We start from the raw sequence: 23766 nt of genomic DNA, 5'->3' as shown, positions 1-23766 counted from the left end.
TGGCTACCTTTCCACAGGAGTACAGTAAATGTACCCATTTTTTAAAGGACTTGTATAGTATTTCATTCTGTGGATTTATCATAATTTATTTAACTGTCCTCTCAGTACTTAGGATGTTTTAAAATAAACTTTTATTGAGGTAATTATAGATTCACATCCAGCTTAAAGAAATAATGCAGAAATACCTCTTATACACTCTGTCCAGTGTCTCCCTATGGTAATGTTTTGTTAACTCTAGTGTAATATCACGACCAGGATATTGATATTGGTATAATCTGCTAATCCTATTCAGATTGCCTCAATTTTATTTGTATTCATGTGTGTATTATGTAATACACTATTTATCATCTGAATATGCTCACTAATTAACAACCACAGTCAAGATACTGAACAGTTCCAACACTACAAGGATCTCTCATGTTGCCCTTTTATCACCATAACCACCTTCCTCCAATCCCATCCACTCCATTAGTGGCAATCACTAATATGTCCTCATTTTTATAAAATTTTAGTATTTCAGAAGTGTTATATAAATGGAATCATATAGTCTATTACCTTTTGCTGTGGGCTTTTTACTAAGCATAGTTCCCTGGAGATTCATGGAGAATAATTGGTATTGTGGCATATATCAATGGTTCATGCCTCTTATTGCTGATGTTATGGAGGTACTAGAGTCGGTTTAACTCACCTATTGAGGGACATTTTGGTTGTTTCCAGTTTGGGACTATTATGAATAAAACCATTGTGAACATTTGTTTTGGTGTGAGCATAAATTTTCATTTATTAATGAAATTTTCATTTCATTTTCATAAATTTTCATTTCTCTGGGATAAATGCCTAAGAGTGTATGCAATACATGGAGATCAGTCGAGTTAAATCATTTACATGTGAAAGAAAGATATGTGATATCTATAGCTAGAGGAAGGACAGGCACAGGTATTGTGTGGGTTTTTGTTTTTGTTTTTTGATAGGAATGAACTGATTTTGTTTATGGAGGGGGTGGCAGTGGAATACAAATGTATGGCAAGGTAGTAAACAGAAGGAATAGTGGATGGAGCAGACAGTTCAGTAGGTGAGAAGTTGTCAGATTCAGAGCATAAGTACAGGATTACACTTTATTAGGAAGAGGGTCTCCTCTCCTAATAAGATTAGAGTAAGAAGAGACTTCAGGAAAAGAAATAGGAAAATGAGGATGTTTCATTTTCTCTGTTAACTAGACTGTAAACTCTATGAAAACAGGTTACTTATTTAATCAGTGTATTTGTAGCACCTAGCACTGTTGTGGATGCATCTGGTAGGCTCCCAAAAAGTTGATTTTGAGATGAATGAGTAAAAGATGGAAAATAAAGAGGAAGGGAGTGGAAGGAGGGATGGAAGAAGAGAGAGCATGGAGGAGGGAAGGAAGGAGGAAGGAAGGAAAGAAAAAAAGGAAGGAAGGGCCAGGAAGAAGACAGCAGTGGAAAGGCAAGGGACTGGAGGAAAGAATGAAAGTTTGGAATAGTCTGGAAAATAAAATAAAAGCTGACTAGTACAGTATTTTTCAATCTTTTTTTTTACCAAGACCCACAGTAAAATAAACAAACAAAAATTTACATTGCAGATCATGCACACATGCATACATATACATGTACTTATAATTGCAACAAGTTTTTTTAAACAATTTTTACCTGTATTATATGTAGTGCACTTACAGTTTCTTTTTTGACCTATCCTGACTTTTCCTATTCTATCCTATCATTTAAACTAGATGATCAAGAGCTACTAAATTAATTTATTGATCCACGAATGGGTTACCATCTGCAATTTGAAGACTATTGGACTAGAAGTTGTTCAAGGGATTGCTGGGCAGATAATGAGCTTGACTGAGTTTGGATACCATTTGATAGTGGGAAAAGCACTGGCTTTGGATTCAGGATCTCTGAATTAGGATCCTGCTCCCGTTACTTACTAGCTTCATACTATGGGCAGTTAAGTAACCTCTTCCGACCTTGGTTTTCTCATCTATACAATGACTATAATGACCTTTAACCCGTTAAGTTATCAATCACTCAAGTGTCTTCTAGTGCCTGGTTTGTCACAGGTGCGTAATACATGGAAGCTAATGATGGTAGTTAACGATGATGATGTGAAGACCTACTACAATGTACTGCTTGACCCATATCCATTACAAGCATTAGAGATTTAAATGAAATAAATATTGAACTTATAAGCCATGTATTATCCATTATTGCAACATGTTATTGTTGGTAAAAACATGTGGCTATCTGGTGGAATTAACAACTCTGATTTAATGAGTAGAAACTAACCACATGTTTCACCATATATAGACATAGGTTGTTCTCTTATAAATATTTTAATCTCTGAATACTCAAGCTGTTCAGAGGTATTTTGCCATTAATTATTACCATGAAAATGAATTTTAGTATGAAGTTTCTTGGTTCAGAAAGGTAAGCCAGTTCATTCCATGTAACTTTTCCTTTAGAGAATTTAAAGAGTACTATTAGAGTTGATCATTTTGTAGTCAAAACATTAAAGAAATAATGAATGAATATAGGGAGAAAACATTTTCTTTAATATATAGTACAGCCATGATAAGTGTGACAAAAGTTTGTTAAACTAAAACTATGTTAAACTAAATTTTTACCTAGAGCATGTTGGATTGGTATGGCACATTAAAGAACCTATAGTTTTTACCGGCATTTAGCCTCTTCAGTTTTCTTTAAATGGTTTCGTGTTTTATTATGAAGGATGATGGAAGACAACGATGATGATGATATAAAGCTCAAAGAAGAAATAGAAGCTGAATTGGATAAAATCAGCATTTCTTCCTTGGAAAAAGATGATTTTGATAGTGATTCAAAATCAGAAACCCAGAGTGATAATAGTGATACAGTAAGTGTTGTGTTGTATTTTTGAACCTTTTAACTGGATAAGCCTTTTAGGAGAAATATCACTTTTCTCAGTGTGTTTTGTATACTTATCTCATTTTTTCCTTAGGGTCACCTTTAAGCAATATATATTAGTAGATATTTAAATATAAAAGGTATATTGAAGGTAGAAATTACCTATAATTTCACATGTATATGTGTGCATTTTTCGCAAAATTGGGATTGTACTATATGTATAATTATGTGTATGTATATATACATGTATATACACTCACGTATATATTTGTATCCTGCTTTTTTTACTTAATCATGAGCATTCTAATGTGATTAGATATGCATAAAAAGCAAAATGTATGTGAAATCTTTAGACCAAAGAATAGTTACTTTTTTGGAAATCAAACATTTATTTTCTTTTCATTTGTGTATTTTCTCCAATGTTTATATGCCTAGAAAAGTTATTCATGGATTCATTCTTTTATATAAAAATCCTTAATCCAATGGAAACTTATTTTCAGCTATGTTATAGAAAGTAGATCTAATTAAAATTTTCCTGCACATATTTAACAAATATTCCCAGGGTCACTTATGGAATAATCCACCTCTTCTCAATTGATTTGTCATATCTGTTGTATATATTTTGTTGTTATACATATGATCTATCCAAGACTATTTATTCTTTTCTATTATTGTGTTAATTTTTGCCCTATAGTGGTTTTATATTTTTAAATATAAAATGGGTCAAATTCCTTTAGTAGTTTTGCTATTTCAAAATCTTTTCAACTAAGCTTTTTCCAAAAAACTCATTTGTCAAGTTTCAAAAAATAATTACACTTTGATTTTTAATTAGGATTGCAATAACCTACATAATACTTTTGGAGAAAATAATATTTTTATATTATTGTATCTTTTTATTCACAGCTAATTTAAGTGTGACAAAAGTTCTGAAATTATTCATTTGAATATGAGATCCAACAGAATCATGGATGCAATTTATAACCACCTGAAAATTAAAAGCAAATTTTAACCAAATATATTTGTTTGGATTATGCTCTTTATACGGAGCCCTTTTACCTCATTTACACATTTTACTCAAATTTTTGGCATATCAAAACAGATTTTGATACATAGTTTTAGTAAAGAATTTTACAGTTTCTTTCATTATTTACATTTTTAGGATTTAGATGAATTACCTGACTCAGTTCTTCACTGTATTAACGTCATAAAGAATAAGAGTAAAACTGTTGAAGGGCTCATTCTTCAGGATGTGGAAGATACTGATGTTTTAAGTAAGTACAGTTTTCATCTGCTTGGCAGATAAGTTTTCTGTAAGTATGAATACTGAATAATTTATAATTTAGAAAATTAAACTGCTTGAAGTTCTTGTCTCTTGTCATATACAGGTCTGTGCATTTATCTCTAATAAAATATCCGTAGTATATTGGTCTGTTCAATTTAGTTCATTCATTTGTTTTACTTGCTACCTTCCTTAGGTCTCAAGTAAGTACTAGCCACTAACAATTTGTTTTGCCAGTCCTAATTAAAACCAGACATTCTATTACTTTATGTTAAAGAAAAGAAAACTAATTGTGGGACTATTTTAGATGCATCAGTTCATACATATTTTTGGAGAAAAATATAATTTATATCAAAGCCTCACAATCTTTATTTGCTTCAACTGAGCAAATTTACTTCTTGCAAATTTATTCTAAGAATAATAGAATGAACAAAGATTTAACTAGAATTAATCCTGGCTTAGTTTATAATGAAAAATGGCAACAACCTAAATGTTCAACAGGACATTGGTGTGTCTAACAATACACTCATTAAAAAAATATGGCTTAGACAATGTTTAATAACATAAAGAGTTTCATGATATACTATTAAAATTATTATGAAATTTAATGTCATTTATAAAAATATTAGTATTAACTATAATGTAGATATTCATAGATACTTGTACCAAAAATATTACTGTGTGAAAAGATATGTTCTAGCCACTGAGAATGCAGCAGGGAACAAAATAGGCAAAAGTCCTCTCTTATTCTAATGTTCTGGTGTGGGGAGACAGACAATAAACAAATAAATACATATGTAATATTTCAATAATGATAACTTCCATGAAGGAAGGATTTTAAGATAAGGGGATAGGGACTTCACTGGTGGCGCAGTGGTTAAGACTCTGTGCTCCCAATGCAGGGGGCCTGGGTTCGATCCCTGGTCAGGGAACTAGATCCCACATGCATGCCGTAACTAAGAGTTCACATGCTGCAACTAAGGAGCCCGCCTGCCGCAACTAAGACCCAGTGCAACCGGAAAAAAAAAGAAAAAAAAGATAAGGGGATAGAGATTGAAGATTACTATTTTAGATAGGGTAAGTCAAGGAAGGCCTCTCTGAGGAGGTGATATTTAAGTAGTGACTGAAATGAGACAGTAAGCCACATGGGATATCTCAGTGAAGGAGAAGTGAGTCACGTGGATGTCTAGAGGGCTGGTGTTCCAGAAAGAGGGAATCGTAAAGGCCAAGGCACACTGAGTGGGCATAATATGTTCAAAGAATAGTAAGTCTTTGTGGTTGTATCCAAGAAAATAAGGGGTCAGATCATACAGGGCTCTTATCAATCCAAGGTGTGGACTTTGGATTCTGTTCTGAGTATATGAAGGTTTTTGAGTAAGGAGTGACAGAATCTGACATATTTTGAGACAATCATTCTGGAGACTGTAGAGAAGATGCCTTGAGGTAGCAAGAGTCCACTACGAGACTGTCACAGTAGTGTGGTTAGAGATGAGAGTGATTTGAGTAGAAATGATGAAAAACAGTCATATTCTAGAAAACATTCTTAAGGTAGAAAGAAACAAAAGTATTTATTGATGGATTTGTATGAAAGGAAGAGAGGAAATTTGGCTCCAAGGTTTTTGTTCTGAGTACCTGTGTGAAAGGATATAGTAAGACTTATGTAGACCCTTCAGGTTTTAGCAGTGCTTATCTATAGTCAAGTTATGGGGGATTTTAATGGTTTTCTTATTTATATTTACTAAGGTTTATACAATGAAAATGTATTTTAAATATATTGGCAAGTATAGAGCCTAATTATGAAAAAAAGCAAAGGAAATATAATTATAAAAAATTAGTGGGGCTTCCCTGGTGGTGCAGTGGTTGAGAGTCTGCCTGCCAATGCAGGGGACACGGGTTCGAGCCCTGGTCTGGGAGGATCCCACATGCCATGGAGCAACTGGGCCCGTGAGCCACAGTTACTGAGCCTGCGCGTCTGGAGCCTGTGCTCCGCAGCAAGAGAGGCCGCGATAGTGAGAGGCCCGCGCACCGCAATGAAGAGTGGCCCCCGCTTGCCGCAACTAGAGAAAGCCCTCGCACAGAAACGAAGACCCAACACAGCCATGGATAAATAAATAAATAAATTAAAAAAAAATTAGTTACATGAAAGATTATATAATTACAATTATAACAGTGGTTTAGAAAATTATAAGATCCCATGTATATAGCTCTAATCAAATAAGTTTGATAGTCTCAATGAATAGAATAATTTTCTAAGAAAATTCAAATTATCAAAATTGCTTGATAAAGGAGAAATCATGATTAAATCAATAATTTGGCTGAAGGTGGAAAGAGATATCTTCTCAAATGTCGTTAGGAACTAGGGATAATTTCGCAATTGAATTATTCCAATCCATCAAGGACCAAAAAAGCTGCAGATTAATCTTTCACTTATAAAAAACTGCACATTTTAAATACAAAACTGTGCAAGCCTCACATACACATACATAACAGAAACTGAGGCTAACTTTATTTATGAATATGGATGTACTGATTAGGGCTCTCATTTGTAGACAAAAGCTGTTTTAGCTACTTTAAGCAGTAAGGTTTTGGGGAGTATTTGTGTAAAACAAACTTAGTGGCTTAAAATAACAGTATGTTGTTATCTTTTATATAGTTCTATGGGTTGACTGGGCTTAGCTAGGCAGTTCTTGCTTGCATTTCTTATGCATTTACAGTCAGATGTTGATTAGGGCCACAGTCATCTGAAGTCTTTACTGGATTGGAATTCTAAGATGGCTCACTCAAATGGCTGGCAGTTGATGTTAATTGTTGGCTGGGAGTTCAGTTGGAGCTGTCAGCTGGAGGCACCTATGTGGTCTCTCCCTATGGCTTGCATGGCACCTGGATTCTGAGAAAGAGCATCCTGTGAACAAAATATCAAGAGACTAAGATGGAACCCTGTAAAGATTCATATGACTTATTCTCAGAAATCATGCAACATCATTTCTACCACATCCTGATGGTTACATAGGGTCAGCACAGATTCTGTGCGGGAGGGGACTACACAGGGTATCATACCAGGAAGTGTGGGAGTGACATCTTTGGAGACTAGCTATTACAATAAATAACAGAATTGTTAATAGAACTGAAGAAACAGATTCTAAGCTGAACATCCAAAGTGTAGAAAATATACATGCAAGTACATTGTAGAACTGGGCTGCAGCAGTAGCTGCTGATATAATAAAGAAATTCAGAGACATTAATCCTCTACTATACACTGCTGTCTCCAACCCAAAGCACCCTCTATCATAGTCTGAGCCAGAAAAATGAAAATCTCTCTCTCTGCCTTTCTTCACACATAATATTTTTATGAAAATGAAGACTTACACAAATGTATCAATTGGCAGAATATAAATCACCCTCAGAAACCTAGCTTCAAAGGCATCTGGAGAATGTTATTTTTGCTTTTCAGCTCTCACATAAGAAAACATGCCAGAGAGGTTGTAAATAGGTGTTGAAAACGAAAATCTATAATAATAGACAAAATAGGTGTGAATAGTCAGTTAATTAGCAGAATGGTCATCTGTAAAAAATAGTTTACTACTAGGGAACATTACCATGATAAAACATGTTAGTTGAATAAGGAAAAGAAACATAACTACATCTGCACAGATGATAAAAACACAATAAAATTCAACAAAAACTCAAGAAATTGAGAATGAAAGTTTACTTCATTCACATGTTAGTAATTATAATCTTTTAAATTAAGACTTTTATTAAAGCATTTTCAGTATCTTGTGCTGCAAGATTATACTGCTAGTTTGTGGCAGGTAGAATTGAACTTTTGTTGGTTTCTAATCAAGGTGTCATTGTGATATTAAACACAGCATTATTCTGTGTACATGGAAAATGAACTTCAATCTAGAATATGAAAGGTGATAAAGAGCTCTAAAAATCTGTTACTTTTATTTTTGAATAAAGATTACAGATTTCCTATGTTCTTTGTTCTTCAGTATTTTCCTATTGTTTTGAGTTACTGATCGAGAATATGCTGTGGTAGAATTTGAGATTAAAGGATGATGAAATAGTTTGGGATTTTAACATGTTGTGTCCTGCTCTAATATTTAAAGTTATAATATTTCTTTCTCTTTATAGGCTATGACTATGGAGCAGTTTCTAATAATCATATGCATTTAAGGATAGAATTACGAACTGAATGTAAAGAAAATCCAGAACAATTAATGAAGGTATATGTTGTTTGACTGAAAGTACTCAATATTACAGTTAGAAATTTACCTTTACCTCTCATGTAGCATTTAAAGTTCACTGGCTTAAAAATTAAATTATTTTAAGCTAATAATTTTTGGATTTATTTCCTCCTCTGGCATATAATATAAAACAATACAAATTTCAATCTTTAAAAATATTAGAAATAGTGATTTGAACCATCAATACTTGGGAATTTAATGTAGATAAGAGAGCAGAACTATATTGAATAGTATTTTTTCCCTAAAAACTCCAAGGAAAACAATGAAGTATACTCTAATATTATTACTTTGCTTAGGAATGTACTATGATCCAGTGGAGACTTTAAATACCCTGTGGAAACTTTAAACGTAGAATATCTTATGTTAGTTTTTTTTAAAAAAATGGTAAAACAGAAACATCCGTAAAAAAGTAAGAGTAAAGGAGAGCCTAGCATTTTTGGGTGAAACTCCCGGAAATGTATTTAAGAGAAAACCTCTTCCACAGGTTCAGCATCTTGAAATCATTTTTACTTCTCATTTTACCCAACTCTAATTTTACCTTACTCTATTCTTGCTCTCTGTGTATTTAGCATAATGTGAAAATTACTTGTATGTATGTTTCTTACTCTCTTTTTTGGTAACCCTCAAACCTGAAATATATTAATTTTGAATTATCATATTGCTACTTCAGTGGAATAGATATCCTGTATCTTTCAAGCTAGAATATATAGAAGTATAATTATGGAAAAGTATTAATCAAAATTATAACTTGTATGTAAGTCAGGGCAAATTAGAGAATAGTTCTGTTTTTAAAACATACTGAATATATTAGCAATTTGTATATGTGAGCTATTGCTGCAGATAAGAAATATAGAAAGGTATTAGGAGGAAAACACATATTAGTAGAAACATTTTGACATGATTATTTAAGCAGTTTAATTGAATACTGTGAGTAAATATTAGAAAGTAATTAGAATTCTGAAAAACATTAGGAGGGTAGAACACAGTGCGCTTGCATGGAAAAAACATTTTTCTTCACCATAAAGAGAATAATTATCAATGTGCTATATAGAATTGTATTTGAGAGCGATTTGAAGTAAATAAAGTTCTAGATATGTGTATGTAAATACTTAATACATTATTAAAATAATAGCTTTACTCTCTATTTTGTTTTTCTTTAATCACTGGTACTTTTTTAACCTCTTAGATGTTATCTGAAATAGAAAAAGAAGAATTTCTGAGAAGTAAAACTCATTGTGGCAGTCCTGATTCTGTTCCAGAGCCTGACCCTTGTGATTTGCCTGTGGATGAACATGTTTTGCCAGGTGGACTAAATTGCTTGGTGATATTTATGATAATTTTTATGTGATTGACCTTAATTATCTGAAAAAAATTTAGACGGTTTTCTTTTGACATTTAGAAGAATATAGTCACAATATTTGAAAAATGTTGTGTACTTGCTATGCTTATTTAATTACATGTTCTCATAGTTTTTTTATGACTCTTAATTTAACTTCATGTAAGTATAGTTGAACATTTTCCACATATATAGCTGACTGCAATAGATATACCCAGACCTGAATTTTTTAAGTGTCTCTTAACTGTGTTCCTTATGTATCCCTTAACTACACACATGCGCACACACACACATTATGTTTTTATAGAAGTCTTATGGAATAGTTTAAGGCAAGTTATGTGACTTCTTTATTGATGCAATGGAATTTTCATGTATTTTGCATATTATCACTTTTACTTTGGTAATATATTGACATTATTTATTTATTTTGAAATTACTTTTAAACTTTGCACTGGATCAGTTTTGACTGTTTTGATTTAAAAATTTTTCTCTTCATGAATACAGATGATGCTGATATAAATTTCGGATACTGTGAAGTGGAAGAAAGATGTAGGCAGTCCTTTGAGGCTTGGCAAGACAAACAGAAAGAACTAGAAGACCAAAAGAAACAAACTCTCAAAGCTCAGAGGGATAGAGAAGAAAAGCAGTTTCAAGAAGAAGAAGAAAAAAGACATTACTGGATGAAACAGTTTGAAGTTGAAAAGAAGAAATTGGAGAATATTCAGAAGGTAAGGTTTTTTAATTTTAATTTTTGTTTTTCATACATTTTTTTTTTTAAACACTATTTTATTTATTTTATTTTATTTTATTTTATGGCTGTGTTGGGTCTTCGTTTCTGTGCGAGGGCTTTCCCCAGTTGTGGCAAGCGGGGGCCACTCCTCATCGCGGTGCGCGGGGCCTCTCATCATCGCGGCCTCTCTTGTTGCGGAGCACAGGCTCCAGACGCGCAGGCTCAGCAATTGTGGCTCACGGGCCTAGTTGCTCCGCGGCATGCGGGATCCTCCCAGACCAGGGTTCGAACCCGTGTCCCCTGCACTGGCAGGCAGATTCTCAACCACTGCGCCACCAGGGAAGCCCTTCATACATTTTTTAAAATCAGTATCTACTTCTGAACAGTATTGATGTTTTGGTTTATGTTGCGGATTTAGCTCCATTCTATGGGTTTTAATTAGTCCTAATAATCAAAGGAGTTGATGGTGGATTAACAGTATTAATATGGACTCCTTGCCTAGTTTTCATGAAATTCATTAGAATTTCAGGTACTGCTTTGAAACTTCATAGTTTCAAAGATTGTCCTAAAAAAGCTGATATTTACTACATAAGTTGTTACTTTTTTACACCCTTCTAATCATAGAAAAAGGCAATAGAATTTTCTCAATCATGTAATGTCCTTGCTATGTGGTCTGATATCTAGCAATTATGTAAAACATATTTGGTTGAAGTGGTTTAGCCATGTAGGTGATGGTATGTGCCTCATTCCCATAACTGAGCTAATTCCTGGGACTAGAAATTTTTTGGTGTGAAGGAGTTTTGTGTTGTTTTCATTTCTGTTTCCTCCCAGCTGCACCTCAGGCGGTCCTCATCCTCAGGTCATGGTAGTGGCATATTGAGAAACTGGTGGATTTCTAGGACCTACCTGTGGGCCATTAGGACGCTTAGAATGTATGGATAACAGACAGGACTTACATCTCTTGTTTTACATTACTAAAGTTGCCTTATATATTACTCACAACTTACTAGTTTGTGTGTTCCATATAGAGAACCTTAGCATGTAGTCACATAGGCAGTTCAGGGTATTCAAGCCTCCAATGTTGAGTACATTGCATTTCCTGATTATATAGAAAATAAATAAATTAAAAACTGTGATAATATTGTCGAGCCAGCTTGGCCATTGGTTTTTCTAATAGTAAGCTATGAATGTTTAGCTTTCTTTTAGTTATATTTTCCTTTCCACAGACCAGATTAGTCATTTCCAAAAGTCAGAAGCTTTTTTTTTCAATTCCGGAGTAGGAGTGAATATAATGTAGATTCTTGGAGAAGTGTTTGCTGGTTTGTGGTAAAACGTTATTATTGCTATTGGTTGTTAGTGATATTTTCAAATATTTTCTAAAAAACATCTGATTTTTAAATTCTGTTCAGCTAAGTTGCCATTTTTATTTGTTTTGTAACAAACATTCACTGACTACTTTAAGGGCAAAGCTTTCAGCTATGTGCTTAGATGATACAAAAGAGATTTAACACCAGGGCCCTACCCTTGAAGAATTGTAACTTGTTTTTTGAAAGTAATTTGTGCTTTATCATAAAATTATGATTTAAAAAGTATATATGACATTAGTAGGTTTAATGAGTTTCTAAATGTGCGCTTTGTTTTACCTTGGGGCTTAAAAGTTTTCCAGTGGGACCATTCCGTAATTTTATAATGATGGCTTCTAAATAATTTACTTATTTAGTAATTCTATTCTGTGTCCTTTGTTAGCTTCCTCTTCCATTTTCCAAAACAGCTGTCGTAAATCTCTTTCCTTAGGAGTTCTACCCAACTCCTCCCTCCTCGTTATTAGCAAATGATCACGTAACATTTTTGCATCGATTGCGAACTTCCTTTTCTTTCTCATCCTGCATCTAGTTAGCATCAATCTCTGTGGTCGCCTTTTTGCCTTTTTTTTTTTTTTTTTTGCCTTTGCTCTTATCTCAGTAAGAGAGGTTTCTTCTACCAAAGGCTAGCTTTTCCTCCTTTGCTCTATATTCTATCATTTTCCAGCTTACCCCAGTTTTCCTTTATGTTGAAACACCCCTACAGCTTCCTCCTTTCTTATTGCTTATAGGCATGTTCACTTTTCTCCTGTCCTAGAAACAAAACAAAAGAAAAATCATGAGATCATTTCCCTTTATATGTCTCACATCAGCTGCTCTTTAGCTCTCCTTATCATAGGCAGGCTTCTTAAGGAGTAGTTATTTGTGCTCAATCCATTTCCTCATCTCTCATTCAATCCTAAATCTGCTAGGGATCTTCCACCACCACCCCAGTGAATGAAACTGCTTTTGACAAAAATAATCAATGTTTTCTAAAGTGGCTTGGACAAAAATAACCAATGGCTTCTAGAACCATACTCACAGGTTCTATTTCAGTATTTATTTTTGCCTCTTTAGCATTTCATGCCAATAAAAATTTGATTGCTGACCATTTCTTTTTCTCTTGACTTCTGTGGGACCATACTGCCTTGACTGTCTTCTTACATGTTTGGCCGTTCTTCCTTGATATCTATTTTAGGCTTCTTTTTCTCTCTTTCTCCTTGAATGTGGTCCTACCAAGGATTCCATCCTTTGTTCTTTCTTTTCTTACTCCATGTATTTTCTCTCTTGATAATCTCAAACACAGTTATGGCTGTTCAGAACCAAATCTATAGTTATAACAAAAATAGGCAAACTACATAACTCTCCTACACTCAGAACTTAATGTATCTAAAACTGAATGCACTGTCTTTCTTTCTGAATCGTGCTCCTCCTCTGGTGTTCATTATTTTGATGAGTTACACTATCATCATAGTCGAAGCTAGAAAGATATGGACCATTTTTAACTCTTCTCTTTCTTTTATTATCCTCTTCCTTCTAATTATATTATTCCTTCTAATTATATTATTATATTATTCATTGTCTCATCCATATGTCTACTGCTACCCCATAGTTCAGGATGTCCTAATGTCTAGCTTGGAATATTTACTATACTCTCTAATTGATCTCCCTACTTTTGGTCTTGTATTCTGTAAACTCATGCACCATAGTGCAGTTGGTAGGATAATTATTTTCTAAAAAAAGTTATTTCCCTGCTTAAATGCCATCAAAAGTTCCCACAATTCCTATAAGATAATGTCCAAAGAACTTTTCCTGCTTCCTTTTATCCAGTCAGTTGGCAGTTTATGACCATTTCATGTTTACATTGTGTTTGTGTCTCTTCTGACTCCTGCCACCCTATCTGCAGAAGGCCCTCATTGATTCTCACATGGACTTCTCTAATACCTACTTCACTGATCTCCTTAGTGTCTCCTTGACTTACTTTCTCTAATTCTATCAAATGTAACCTTATAATTTTTCTAAAACAGAGCTGTAATCATTTTCCTAGCTCAAAAACATTTAATAAATGCCTAAAATGTTTATTTAATCTCTTAAAAGCCTAGTCATTTCAAAAACAATCTTCTGTATGAAACCTTCCATGATCCTCTAATTATAGCACCTATTCCTACCATAATCCTTATAGTTCTTATCTTGTGATAAACATATTTTGCTAAATTTGGGGCAATGTGTGAATGTATGATTGCATTCCCATATTATTAAAGGTAAAGTTTTTGAGGGAGGGGATTATATTTTACTGATTTTTTTTTTATTCTGCAGAGCCTTAACAAAATAGATGCTAATAAAGAGTTAATGAAAGAAAACAATTACCCTCTGAACTGATTTATTATGTGAATTAAATGAAATGGTGTGGAGAGAAAAAAATTGTAATGCAAAACCCATCTTAACACACATTATCATCTGTAATTTTTGCATTGTCCAGGTGTATATCTAGCCAATGCATTTTATTATATGAATAAACATATAAATAAACTCAAATAAATAAAATGACTTATCCAGATTGTAAATATCTTTATATGCTAATGGGAACCCTAGGTATCATTTTATTATATTTCAGGTTGGGATTAAAGTTGTTATCCCAGTAATAATAACTGAGGACCATTGGGTGAGTTGTTATCTTTAACCATTGTTTACAAATATATGTCGTAAGAATCATACATAATAAACATAATATTGTTTGATAGTTGAATATAATATTTCAATATTATCATATGTTCAGCAAAAACAGGACAAGATGAACGATGAACTTCATAAAGAGGAGAAAATATGGAAGGAGAAATTTAAACAGCATGAGGTATGTGTTTGTTGTTTTTAAGCAGCACAATAATCATTCTCCATTTGAAATAAATTACTATGCTTGGAATGGGTATTTTAAAATAATATTGCCTAGTTGGTATAGGATTTAATTTACTAAAGTTTTGAAAATACCTTAGTTATAGAAACTCTCCTTGAAACAGAATGTCTTGAAAAGGAAAATAAACTGGTTCAATGAGTGAATATGTCTATATAAACTTGTAATTGTAAAATTTCTTTTAAGTTTTGAGAAAACATACTATTACGAATATTTCATTATGATTGAGGATTGTTATAAAACGTTGCTGCATTTCTTTAACACAACTAGTTGAATGTGTTAAATAACCCCTTTATATTTAAGATGATCCTGATGACATGTTTATTGTTTTAACTTTAATTTACTCCACAGTTTTTATATAAAATTATTTTGAATAATTACAAGTAAAAAGTAGATAAAATTTCCCATAATCCTGTAATGTAGCTAAAAATATTAACTATCTTTGTATTTTTTCCAAGTCTTTTTAAAATTTATACAAACACATTCCTGAAAAAGTATGTTTATAGTGTCCATCTCTAAATTAAAAAAAGTTGGTTAGGCATGTGAAGACACATGGTTCATTATGAATGACAAGAAAAAAAAAGACAATAGTGGCTCACTTTCAGGTAATACAAATGTTGGAGTTAGGAGAGCCATTAAAATACCTCTTGCACTGTTGGTGGGAATGTAAATTGATACAGCCACTATGGAGAATAGTATGGAGGTTCCTTAAAAAACTAAAAATAGAACTACCATACGACCCAGCAATCCCACTACTGGGCATATACCCTGAGAAAACCATAATTCAAAAAGAGTCTTGTACCACAATGTTCACTGCAGCTCTATTTACAATAGCCAGGACATGGAAGCAACCTAAGTGTCCATCAACAGATGAATGGATAAAGAAGATGTGGCACATATATACAATGGAATATTACTCAGCCATAAAAAGAAACGAAATTGAGTTATTTGTAGTGAGGCGGATGGACCTAGAGTCTGTCATAACAGAGTGAAGTAAGTCAGAAAGAGAAAAACAAATACCGTATGCTAACACATATATATGGAATCTAAAAAAAAAAAAAATGGTCATGAAGAACCTAGGGGCAAGATGGGAATAAAGACACAGACCTACTAGAGAATGGACTTGAGGACATGGGGAGGGGGAAGGGTAAGCTGGGACAAAGTGAGAGAGTGGCATGGACATATATATATACACTACCAAATGTAAAACTGATAGCTAGTGAGAAGCAGCTGCATAGCACAGGGAGATCAGCTCGGTGCTCTGTGACCACCTAGGGGGTGGGGGGATAGGGAGGGTGGGAGGGAGACATAAGAGGGAGGAGATATGTGGATATATGTATATGTATAGCTGATTCACTTTGTTATAAAGCACAAACTAACACACCATTGTAAAGCAATTATACTCCAATAAAGATGTTAAAAAAAAAAAACAACCTATAACTATCATGCAGTAGCAAAATAATTAAACAGGTGATATGAAAAGAAAATTAGAATCTTTAATGAAATACCAAGTATATATTCTAGAGTTGAATAGTTCAGTGTATAAAAATAAAATTTCAATGGATAAGTTTGACAGTAGATTTGACACAGCAGGTGAGAACATTAATTGAAGCTGAAGGGAAGTCAATAGAAAATACCTAAATTTAAGCACAGAGAGGGCAAAAAAAAATGGGAAAAGCAGAAAAGTACACAAGAAATATGTGGTACATAATGAAAATATAAAAAATATGTATAATAGTAATCTTGGAAGGAGTGGAGAGAATGGGGCAGAACCTATGTGTAAAGAGATAATAGTTGAAATGGTTTCAAATTGTTTTAGAAAAATCAGTCTGAACATTTGAAGATGATTAAAGATCTCCAAGTAGAATCAATACAAAGAAAATCACACCTGGGAATTTAATAGTATTGAAATTCAAGACAAGAGGGAAAAATCTTAAAAGCAGCCAGAAAAAAAGACACATTACCTAAAAAGGAGCAGCAGTAAGCTGACAGCTGACTCCTTAAGTGAAATGATGGAAAGAAGACAGAATAAAAAATTTAAGTACTAAGTGTTAAGGGTTTCTTTGATCATTGGTGTTCTTTGAATCCAGTCTTCCTCTGCTTTCTGGACTCAGTTTTCCCTTCCTGGAGTATATAGCTAAATACTTGTCAAAAATATACTTTTGGACAGCAAATTTTCTCAATCTTTGCACAATTGAAAATGCTTTTATTTTGCTTTTAAAACTGAATGATTAGTTTTCTTGGACACAGAATGCAGGTTTATTACCATTTAGTTTTAACAATTTAAAGATATAACTCCATTGCATATTTATTTTTTCACATGCCATATATGATTGCAAATTTGATACTCCTTCATTACATTCTTTTGAAGCTTTGGGATTTTTCACTTTTTACATTCATCCACACATATTTGCTGGTTTTCTACTGTGTCCAGGCACTTCTGTAAGTACTCAAGATACAGCGGTGAATAAAACAGAAAATAATGCTTGCCTTCACGGAGCTTATATTCCTTAGTGTTCTGAAATATTGCTAGTATCTAGTATATGAGTGCATCATTGTGTGTGTGTGTGTGTTTGTATGTGTGTGTGAAGTTAACTCTGTATCTTAACGGCCTTTTTTTTTTTTTTTTTGGTTTAGAAAACGTATTTTTCTATGATTCTCTTCCCTTTGGTTTTTCTCAGTTCTTCATTTTGGAACTCCTATTAGTCATATGTTGAGGTTTCTGTGTTGATCCTCTTTACACCTGAACATCTTTGACATATATTTCATAGCTTTGTGTTTTATATGTTGTTTTGGGAAACACCTAATTTTGAAGTTTTTGTTTAGGCAATCAGCTGTTCAGCAATTTTATATTGATTTTTTTATTTGAGTGAGTCATATATTTTTATTTGAGGACTTGCATTTCATTTTTATATGAGGTTATTCTTGTTTACACATTTTTTTCTCAAAAATATCTTTATTTTAATTTTTACTTAAATAGCTCTTTTCTCAGAAATTGGTTCTTCCATCTTCTTATTGAAGCATTTTTATTGCCTCACATCTTTTGTGTTAGTTTTTCTCAACTATTTGCCAAATTTTGTTGATCTGTTTACTTTTGTTTTAGAACATTAGTGACAATGATATTTTCTCACCTACCTCCAAATTATCTCACTTAATGCAAAATGTGTTTATCAACTTTCTTAATGGTTGAGAAAGGATACGATGTGTAACTAGGCTTATCTGTATGTACTACCTCACCTTCCTGCTATTATAAGTCACAAAATAATTCCCCACTTCTGCAATCCCTGTGCTAGTTCCTTTATCAGAACTCCCATCTCAGAAAGTCTGAAGTCCTTTTCTCCTACACAGATTTTAGCTTGAGGCTTTTCTTTCTTTTCCTCTGTGTCATTCTGATTTCATAAGCTTTCTATCTTCAAGGAGTTCCTCAATCTGTGTCTGGGTGGCTTAGTATAGCCATAATATTACAGTATCAACTTACTAACTTGATAGAAGCTCCTAAATATTTAAAAAATTAATACACCCTTTAAAATAAATTACTTTAGTTCCTCTAAGTAAATTTTATATTGACTTTACTATGATTTCAGTTTTAGTATTTGTTCTCAATCTATATTTTGGATGATACTTTAGTAACATCTCACATTTAATTTATGCTGACTACTATTTATCTTACTTTATTTTAGGAATTTATTAGAAACTTGCATTTACAAATGGAAGAAGAAAGAACAAAATTTAAAGAGCTACAGGAAAAAGAAAAAATGCGTTTGTTAAAACTGCAGCATAATGCAGCTGTAAAAATTCAAGCTAAATATAAAGCATTTGTGGCCTACCAAAAATATGGCCCAATCATAAAGGAACAAATAGAAAGTAAGAAAAGGAAAGCTCAAGAGTGGAAGGAAAAGGAAGCAAAAATACGACAAATGGAAGAAGAAAAACGAAAAAGATTAGAGGAGGAGCAAAGAATAGAAGAAGAGATAAAAAAGCAGAAGCAAGAGGGAAGGAAAAGGAGAGAAAAAGAATATGAAGAAAAAAAGAACATCCTGAGACAAGAAAGAGAGCAACTACTAAAGAAGGAAAAATTGAGATTAAGAGAAGCTGCAAGAACACAGCTAATAATAAGTAGAGCATTAAAAAACGGAGATTATAATGCCAAATATTTAACTGTCGAAGATAGATCAAAGAATAAGGATGATGTAGCCAAAAGACTAGGGGATGAAAAGTCAAAGAAGTGGGAAGGTGCTCCCCCTTTGCCAGTTGAAGAATCGAATAAGAGAGAAAATGTAGATAGACAGCTTGTATTGAAAGAATCAATACAAGTGCAATTAAAAGAATCTATATTAAGCCAAGCAATTTTGCCAGTATTTAAAACGGAAGAAAAAAATGAAAACCTAGCAAAACAATGCTCAGAAGAATCAGTCAAAAAAGCAAGGAATTATGAAAACATAGACCAAAAGACTCAATTGGAAAACCTAGATCTAAAAGAAAATGTGAAAGAACAGTTTCAGCTGCAAGAATTAAACTCTCAAACACAAAAAGAAGTCATGAAACCTCCCATAAATGAGATTATGAGGCAAGAAACCCAAATAATAATATTAGGACATAATCAAGAAATTAATGAGGTAAACAATGAAGCACAGAAAATAATCGATGATAATCAACAGAATAAGATACAAGTAGAAAAAGAAGAGATATCAGAACAAAATGGAACATTATATGAAGACAATAATATGAAGAAAATTTCAGTGATTTCAATAAAACAAAAACCACTACCACTAAAATTAGAAAATCCTGAAGATATAGGGGAAAATATAACACTACAAGAAAAAGAAATAGATTTAAAATCTAAAGAAACTGAGGAGAACCCAAAAGGCAGTGCTCTGAATAGTAACTTGGTTTTTAACACCAATGATGCTATGATAAATGTAGAAGGCAAAATAAACAAGCAAAATTATATTTTAGGTAGAGATGCTCCTTGTGAAGATTTGGGTGGCAATACTGCAAACAACTCTTTGGTTTATAAAGAAGTAAACTCTCTGAAGTCTCAGATTAAAGAAATTCCAGAAGAATGTCATGAAAATAGAACTGAATGTGAAAATATAGTGACCTGCTCTGTACCAGAGCCAACACTTATATTTTCTATTGAAGAAAAGAGGCTTGCTTGGATAAAATCATTTAAACCCTGGTTTGAAATTTTCAAGCAAAATCAACAGAAGAAAATTGTTAGGAGAAAGAGACTTGTAAAATGCCCAGTCAACGTGATGCCCCCTTTGAGTACACTAGAAATTCTTCAGTGTGGCCCTTGGAATACTTTACAGCAGGTATTTTATAAGACTTTTTTCATATTGAATTGTGATTGGTTCACTAAAATGTAACTTTAAAAATCTTAATAGAAGGCGTATTTTATTTATTTAATTGAAGCATAGTTGATGTACAATATATAGGTTACAGGTGTACAATATGGTGATTCATAGTTTTTAAAGGTTATACCCCATTTATAGTTATTATAAAATATTGGTTATATTCCCTGTGTTGTACAGCATATCCTTGTAGCTTACTTTATACATAATAGTTTGTACCTCTTAATCCCCACCCCTATATTGCTTCTCCCCCCTTCCCTCTCCCCACTGGTTACCACTAGTTTGTTCTCTGTTTCTTGGCGTCTGCTTTTTTTTGTATCCAAGAATTCTGTCTCTTAATCAGTGAAGTTGCTAATGAAATATTTCTCCTATTTGAGAGAGGTTGCACTTAAAAGATCTACTCAATTAAAAGTATTCAGGTCATCTTCTCCTTCAGTGAAACACTATGAAGAGCTTTGATTTGTCTTGAAACCTGTGTTCAAGGGCCCTATAGCCATTACTAGGTTTCCAAGAATGGAGGCATCTGGGAATGTAGAGCTGAATTAGAATAGGAAACTCCTAGCTTGATACTCAGGAGTTAGTTTGCTTTAGTCCTGGGCCACAACACCACCTAGTGGCTCCTTTCGGAAGGAAGTGGATTTCCTTGAAGTGGATTTCACAAGTGCTGTGAAAGAAGGGCTTACAACAATGGAAGACTCTCGAATTTCTATATAGAAACAGAGTTATTTAGTCACTTGCTATATAAACATGCTACATCTATGCCTGAAATTTAAAGTCGTTGTCACCAAATGCTACTAATTTTCTATGTTTATGGAAACAGAGTTTCAATCAAAAATAAGACAGAAACTAACAAATGTGTAGAAAAACAGGAAAGAATATTTCAAATAGTGAAGTTCTAGAAAGGATTTAAGATTAAAATACATATGTTTAACTGGGCCCTGAAACTCAAATGTGTTTATACAATTTATTTAGTTTCTTGATATAGGTAGATGCCTAGAAAAGGAAACATTCTTATTAATACATATGCATTATTTGATTCATTCACTCAGCAAATATTCATCTGTCTAATATGATCAATCCATATTTATTGTTAGATTAAAGGGACAGAAACAAACCCCAGTCTTTGTCCTTATGGATCTGACTTTGGTAGACAAAAAGGCATTAAACAAATAAATACACATAAATACATTACTGAAGATTTTGATATTTGCTATAAGATTTCAGGGTATTCTGTGAGAGAATAACAAGAAGGTAGGATTTAAAGAGATCTCTGGGATGTGAAAAAGCAGTATAAAGAACAAGAACTACTTTGAAGTGTATTTTTTTTCCCTAGGCAATGTAGTTTTCATATCTATCAAACCTATAGAGTTACATATAAAATCTCTCAATAGCTCTTCTACTACATTTCTTTTCTTTGGCCATGTTATCTCTGGAATCATTCTTTTCCTACTTTACCTAAGATGTTGCTGCAGGCTTTCTGAATGGATGACATTAGATACTAACTCTTTCATTTTATTTAAAGTAATTTTCTTCATGAATATCTATTTGGGCTAGGCATGAGTGACAGCTTCTTGCCTACAGTATTTGTTTCAATAGTTAGAGAAACCAGTAGTGCTCTTCTCTTGCGTTGTGGTTCTCTGTTTTGTCCAGTGAGAGGAGCACTGAGGAAGTTAAGATGCATGAGCCTCTTTCTCCTTGGTGTTTCTTCTTCTGCCCACTCTGTTCCTTGTACAGAACTCTTGTCAATTTACATAAAGTGAGGATTAACCTTTTCTTATACTTGTTAGAGCAAGACCTTGCAAACTGTAATGTGTATACAGATCACCTGGGGATTTGTTAAATTGTTGATTCGGATTCTTTAGGTCTGGTGATCAACTGCAGGGTACTGCATTTTTATGGTGCCCCCGGGTGATGCTGTTGGTGCTGGTTCATGGACTAATTTGAGCAGCAATGTTCTAAAGGACCCTGTAATCCTTTGACTACTACTCAAACCACTATTTCAAACATTTAATTTTTCTTTGAAGCATCAAATATACAGTATAAACATGAAAATATAAGTGAATGTGCCATATAAGTGCTGAAGTGTTATAAAAACCATCTTGTAATGACTGTTTACGAGGTGGTTTTTATTGTGGTATCTTCATTCACCACTGCTACTGACCCATGAACTCACTTTCTTACTTTGATTTTCTGTCTCTTAGTTTCACGTCTTTGTCATTATCTGCCACCTTTGTAAAGTCCTTCTGGAGTAAACCTTTAGAAGAGAAAAATTTATTCTTCTGGAATTTCACCCAGTAATCAATTCATTTTGCTTATGTTACTCTCTCACTTTGAGCCTTCAGGACATGATTCAGGTCTGCCTCTTGTCCATACTTCTTTATTTATTGTCAGACAAATAGTGGTTTTCATTACTTGACTGTGAGATGGATGAGTGGGAGGATGGATAAATGGATGGAAAAAGAAGTCCAACTGAATGTTAATCTTATCTCCATATTATTATCAGCTTCACAATTTAGCTAGGTTGTATTGATTAAAAATGAAATTAATACAAAAATTACTTGAGTGTAATTTAATAAAGTACTAACAATCCCTGTATCAAATAAGATCAGGGTTCTAATTTTATTTCTGCCATTTACTGGCTGTGTCACCTTGTGCAAAGTGTTTGGCCTTTCCCTTTCTGAGCCTCAGTTTTGTCTTCTGTAAACTGGGAAGAGCAATACTTACTTTATAGGATTGTTGACTTTTTAAAATACCGTATGTAGAGAATCTGGTCTTATGCTCCTAACATATATGATAGTCATTGTCTAATGTGTATCTCAAACATCTGAAGAGAAAGGCAAATGGATTTTTGAGGGCTGCTTAATAGCCTCTTTCATCAAATACGTTATAACATTGAAAATGCTGGATCATCTACTATATGGAATAATATCCCAAAAGCATATGATTGAAGAGAAGTGATTATTGACAACTAACATAGTTTTCTTTTTCCTAGTTGAATGCTTTAACTAATTCATTTTTCTTTCATTTTGGGCATTTTGCTACTAATGGTAACTTGCCTTAAATAGGAACCACAAAAGAAGGGCACTAGCTTAAGGATTTTTTGCTATGGCTTTAAAACATGGCATGGATGATAACATTTTAGGGGCTGAATGTCTCACTTCATTCAAGGCAAATTGTAATTAACTGGTGTTGTGATGGCACATGATTTACTTGAAGTTATATTCTCATTCATTTAAGCCACTAATCATACCTCAGAGTCAATCTCTTTGCCGCTGATTTTTTGAACAATATTATTTCTCCAGGTTGAATAGATTTGAGATTGTGGCACTGAACATAAAGCAAAACAGTCATTGCTTTCATTACTTTTGTAATTACAGTTTACCATAGATGACTGACATTGCTTTGGTTGAACTCAAGAGTAACTGAGAGTGAACTCTATAAAAAATCTGTAGCTATTTTAGGTCATTTTATTTACCAAAACTGTCAAGGATTTGGGGAAATATAGACGATTAAGTGGAAAACTGATTTGTGATCTTTTATCAAAATATAATGAATGAGTCATAGGTTTTCTATAGATGGAGTAGTTCATTTTCAAGTCATGAGAGCCCCAAAATATTAATCTTCCAAATATTTTTATATTACCCTTTGTAAGGGAATGAAACTATGAAT

General features: G+C 33.2%; 1 protein-coding gene across 1 annotated transcript in view; it reads left to right on the top strand.

Annotated features, from left to right (window-relative positions):
- Positions 1 to 23766, top strand: part of LRRIQ1 (leucine rich repeats and IQ motif containing 1) — a 207712-nt gene that overhangs the window by 1328 nt on the left and 182618 nt on the right. The window contains exons 2-8 of the mRNA XM_082418862.1: positions 2748 to 2892; positions 4063 to 4174; positions 8317 to 8408; positions 9616 to 9733; positions 10270 to 10493; positions 14612 to 14686; positions 18424 to 20058. Coding sequence (XP_082274988.1) covers positions 2748 to 2892; positions 4063 to 4174; positions 8317 to 8408; positions 9616 to 9733; positions 10270 to 10493; positions 14612 to 14686; positions 18424 to 20058 — 2401 coding nt within the window. The remainder of the gene's footprint in view (positions 1 to 2747; positions 2893 to 4062; positions 4175 to 8316; positions 8409 to 9615; positions 9734 to 10269; positions 10494 to 14611; positions 14687 to 18423; positions 20059 to 23766) is intronic.

This window comes from Balaenoptera physalus (assembly GCF_965194825.1).
Source record: "Balaenoptera physalus genome assembly, chromosome: 13".
Lineage (NCBI taxonomy): Eukaryota > Metazoa > Chordata > Mammalia > Artiodactyla > Balaenopteridae > Balaenoptera > Balaenoptera physalus.
The sequence above is the reverse complement of the archived record's forward strand: the minus strand, read 5'-3'. Positions and strand labels throughout refer to the sequence as shown.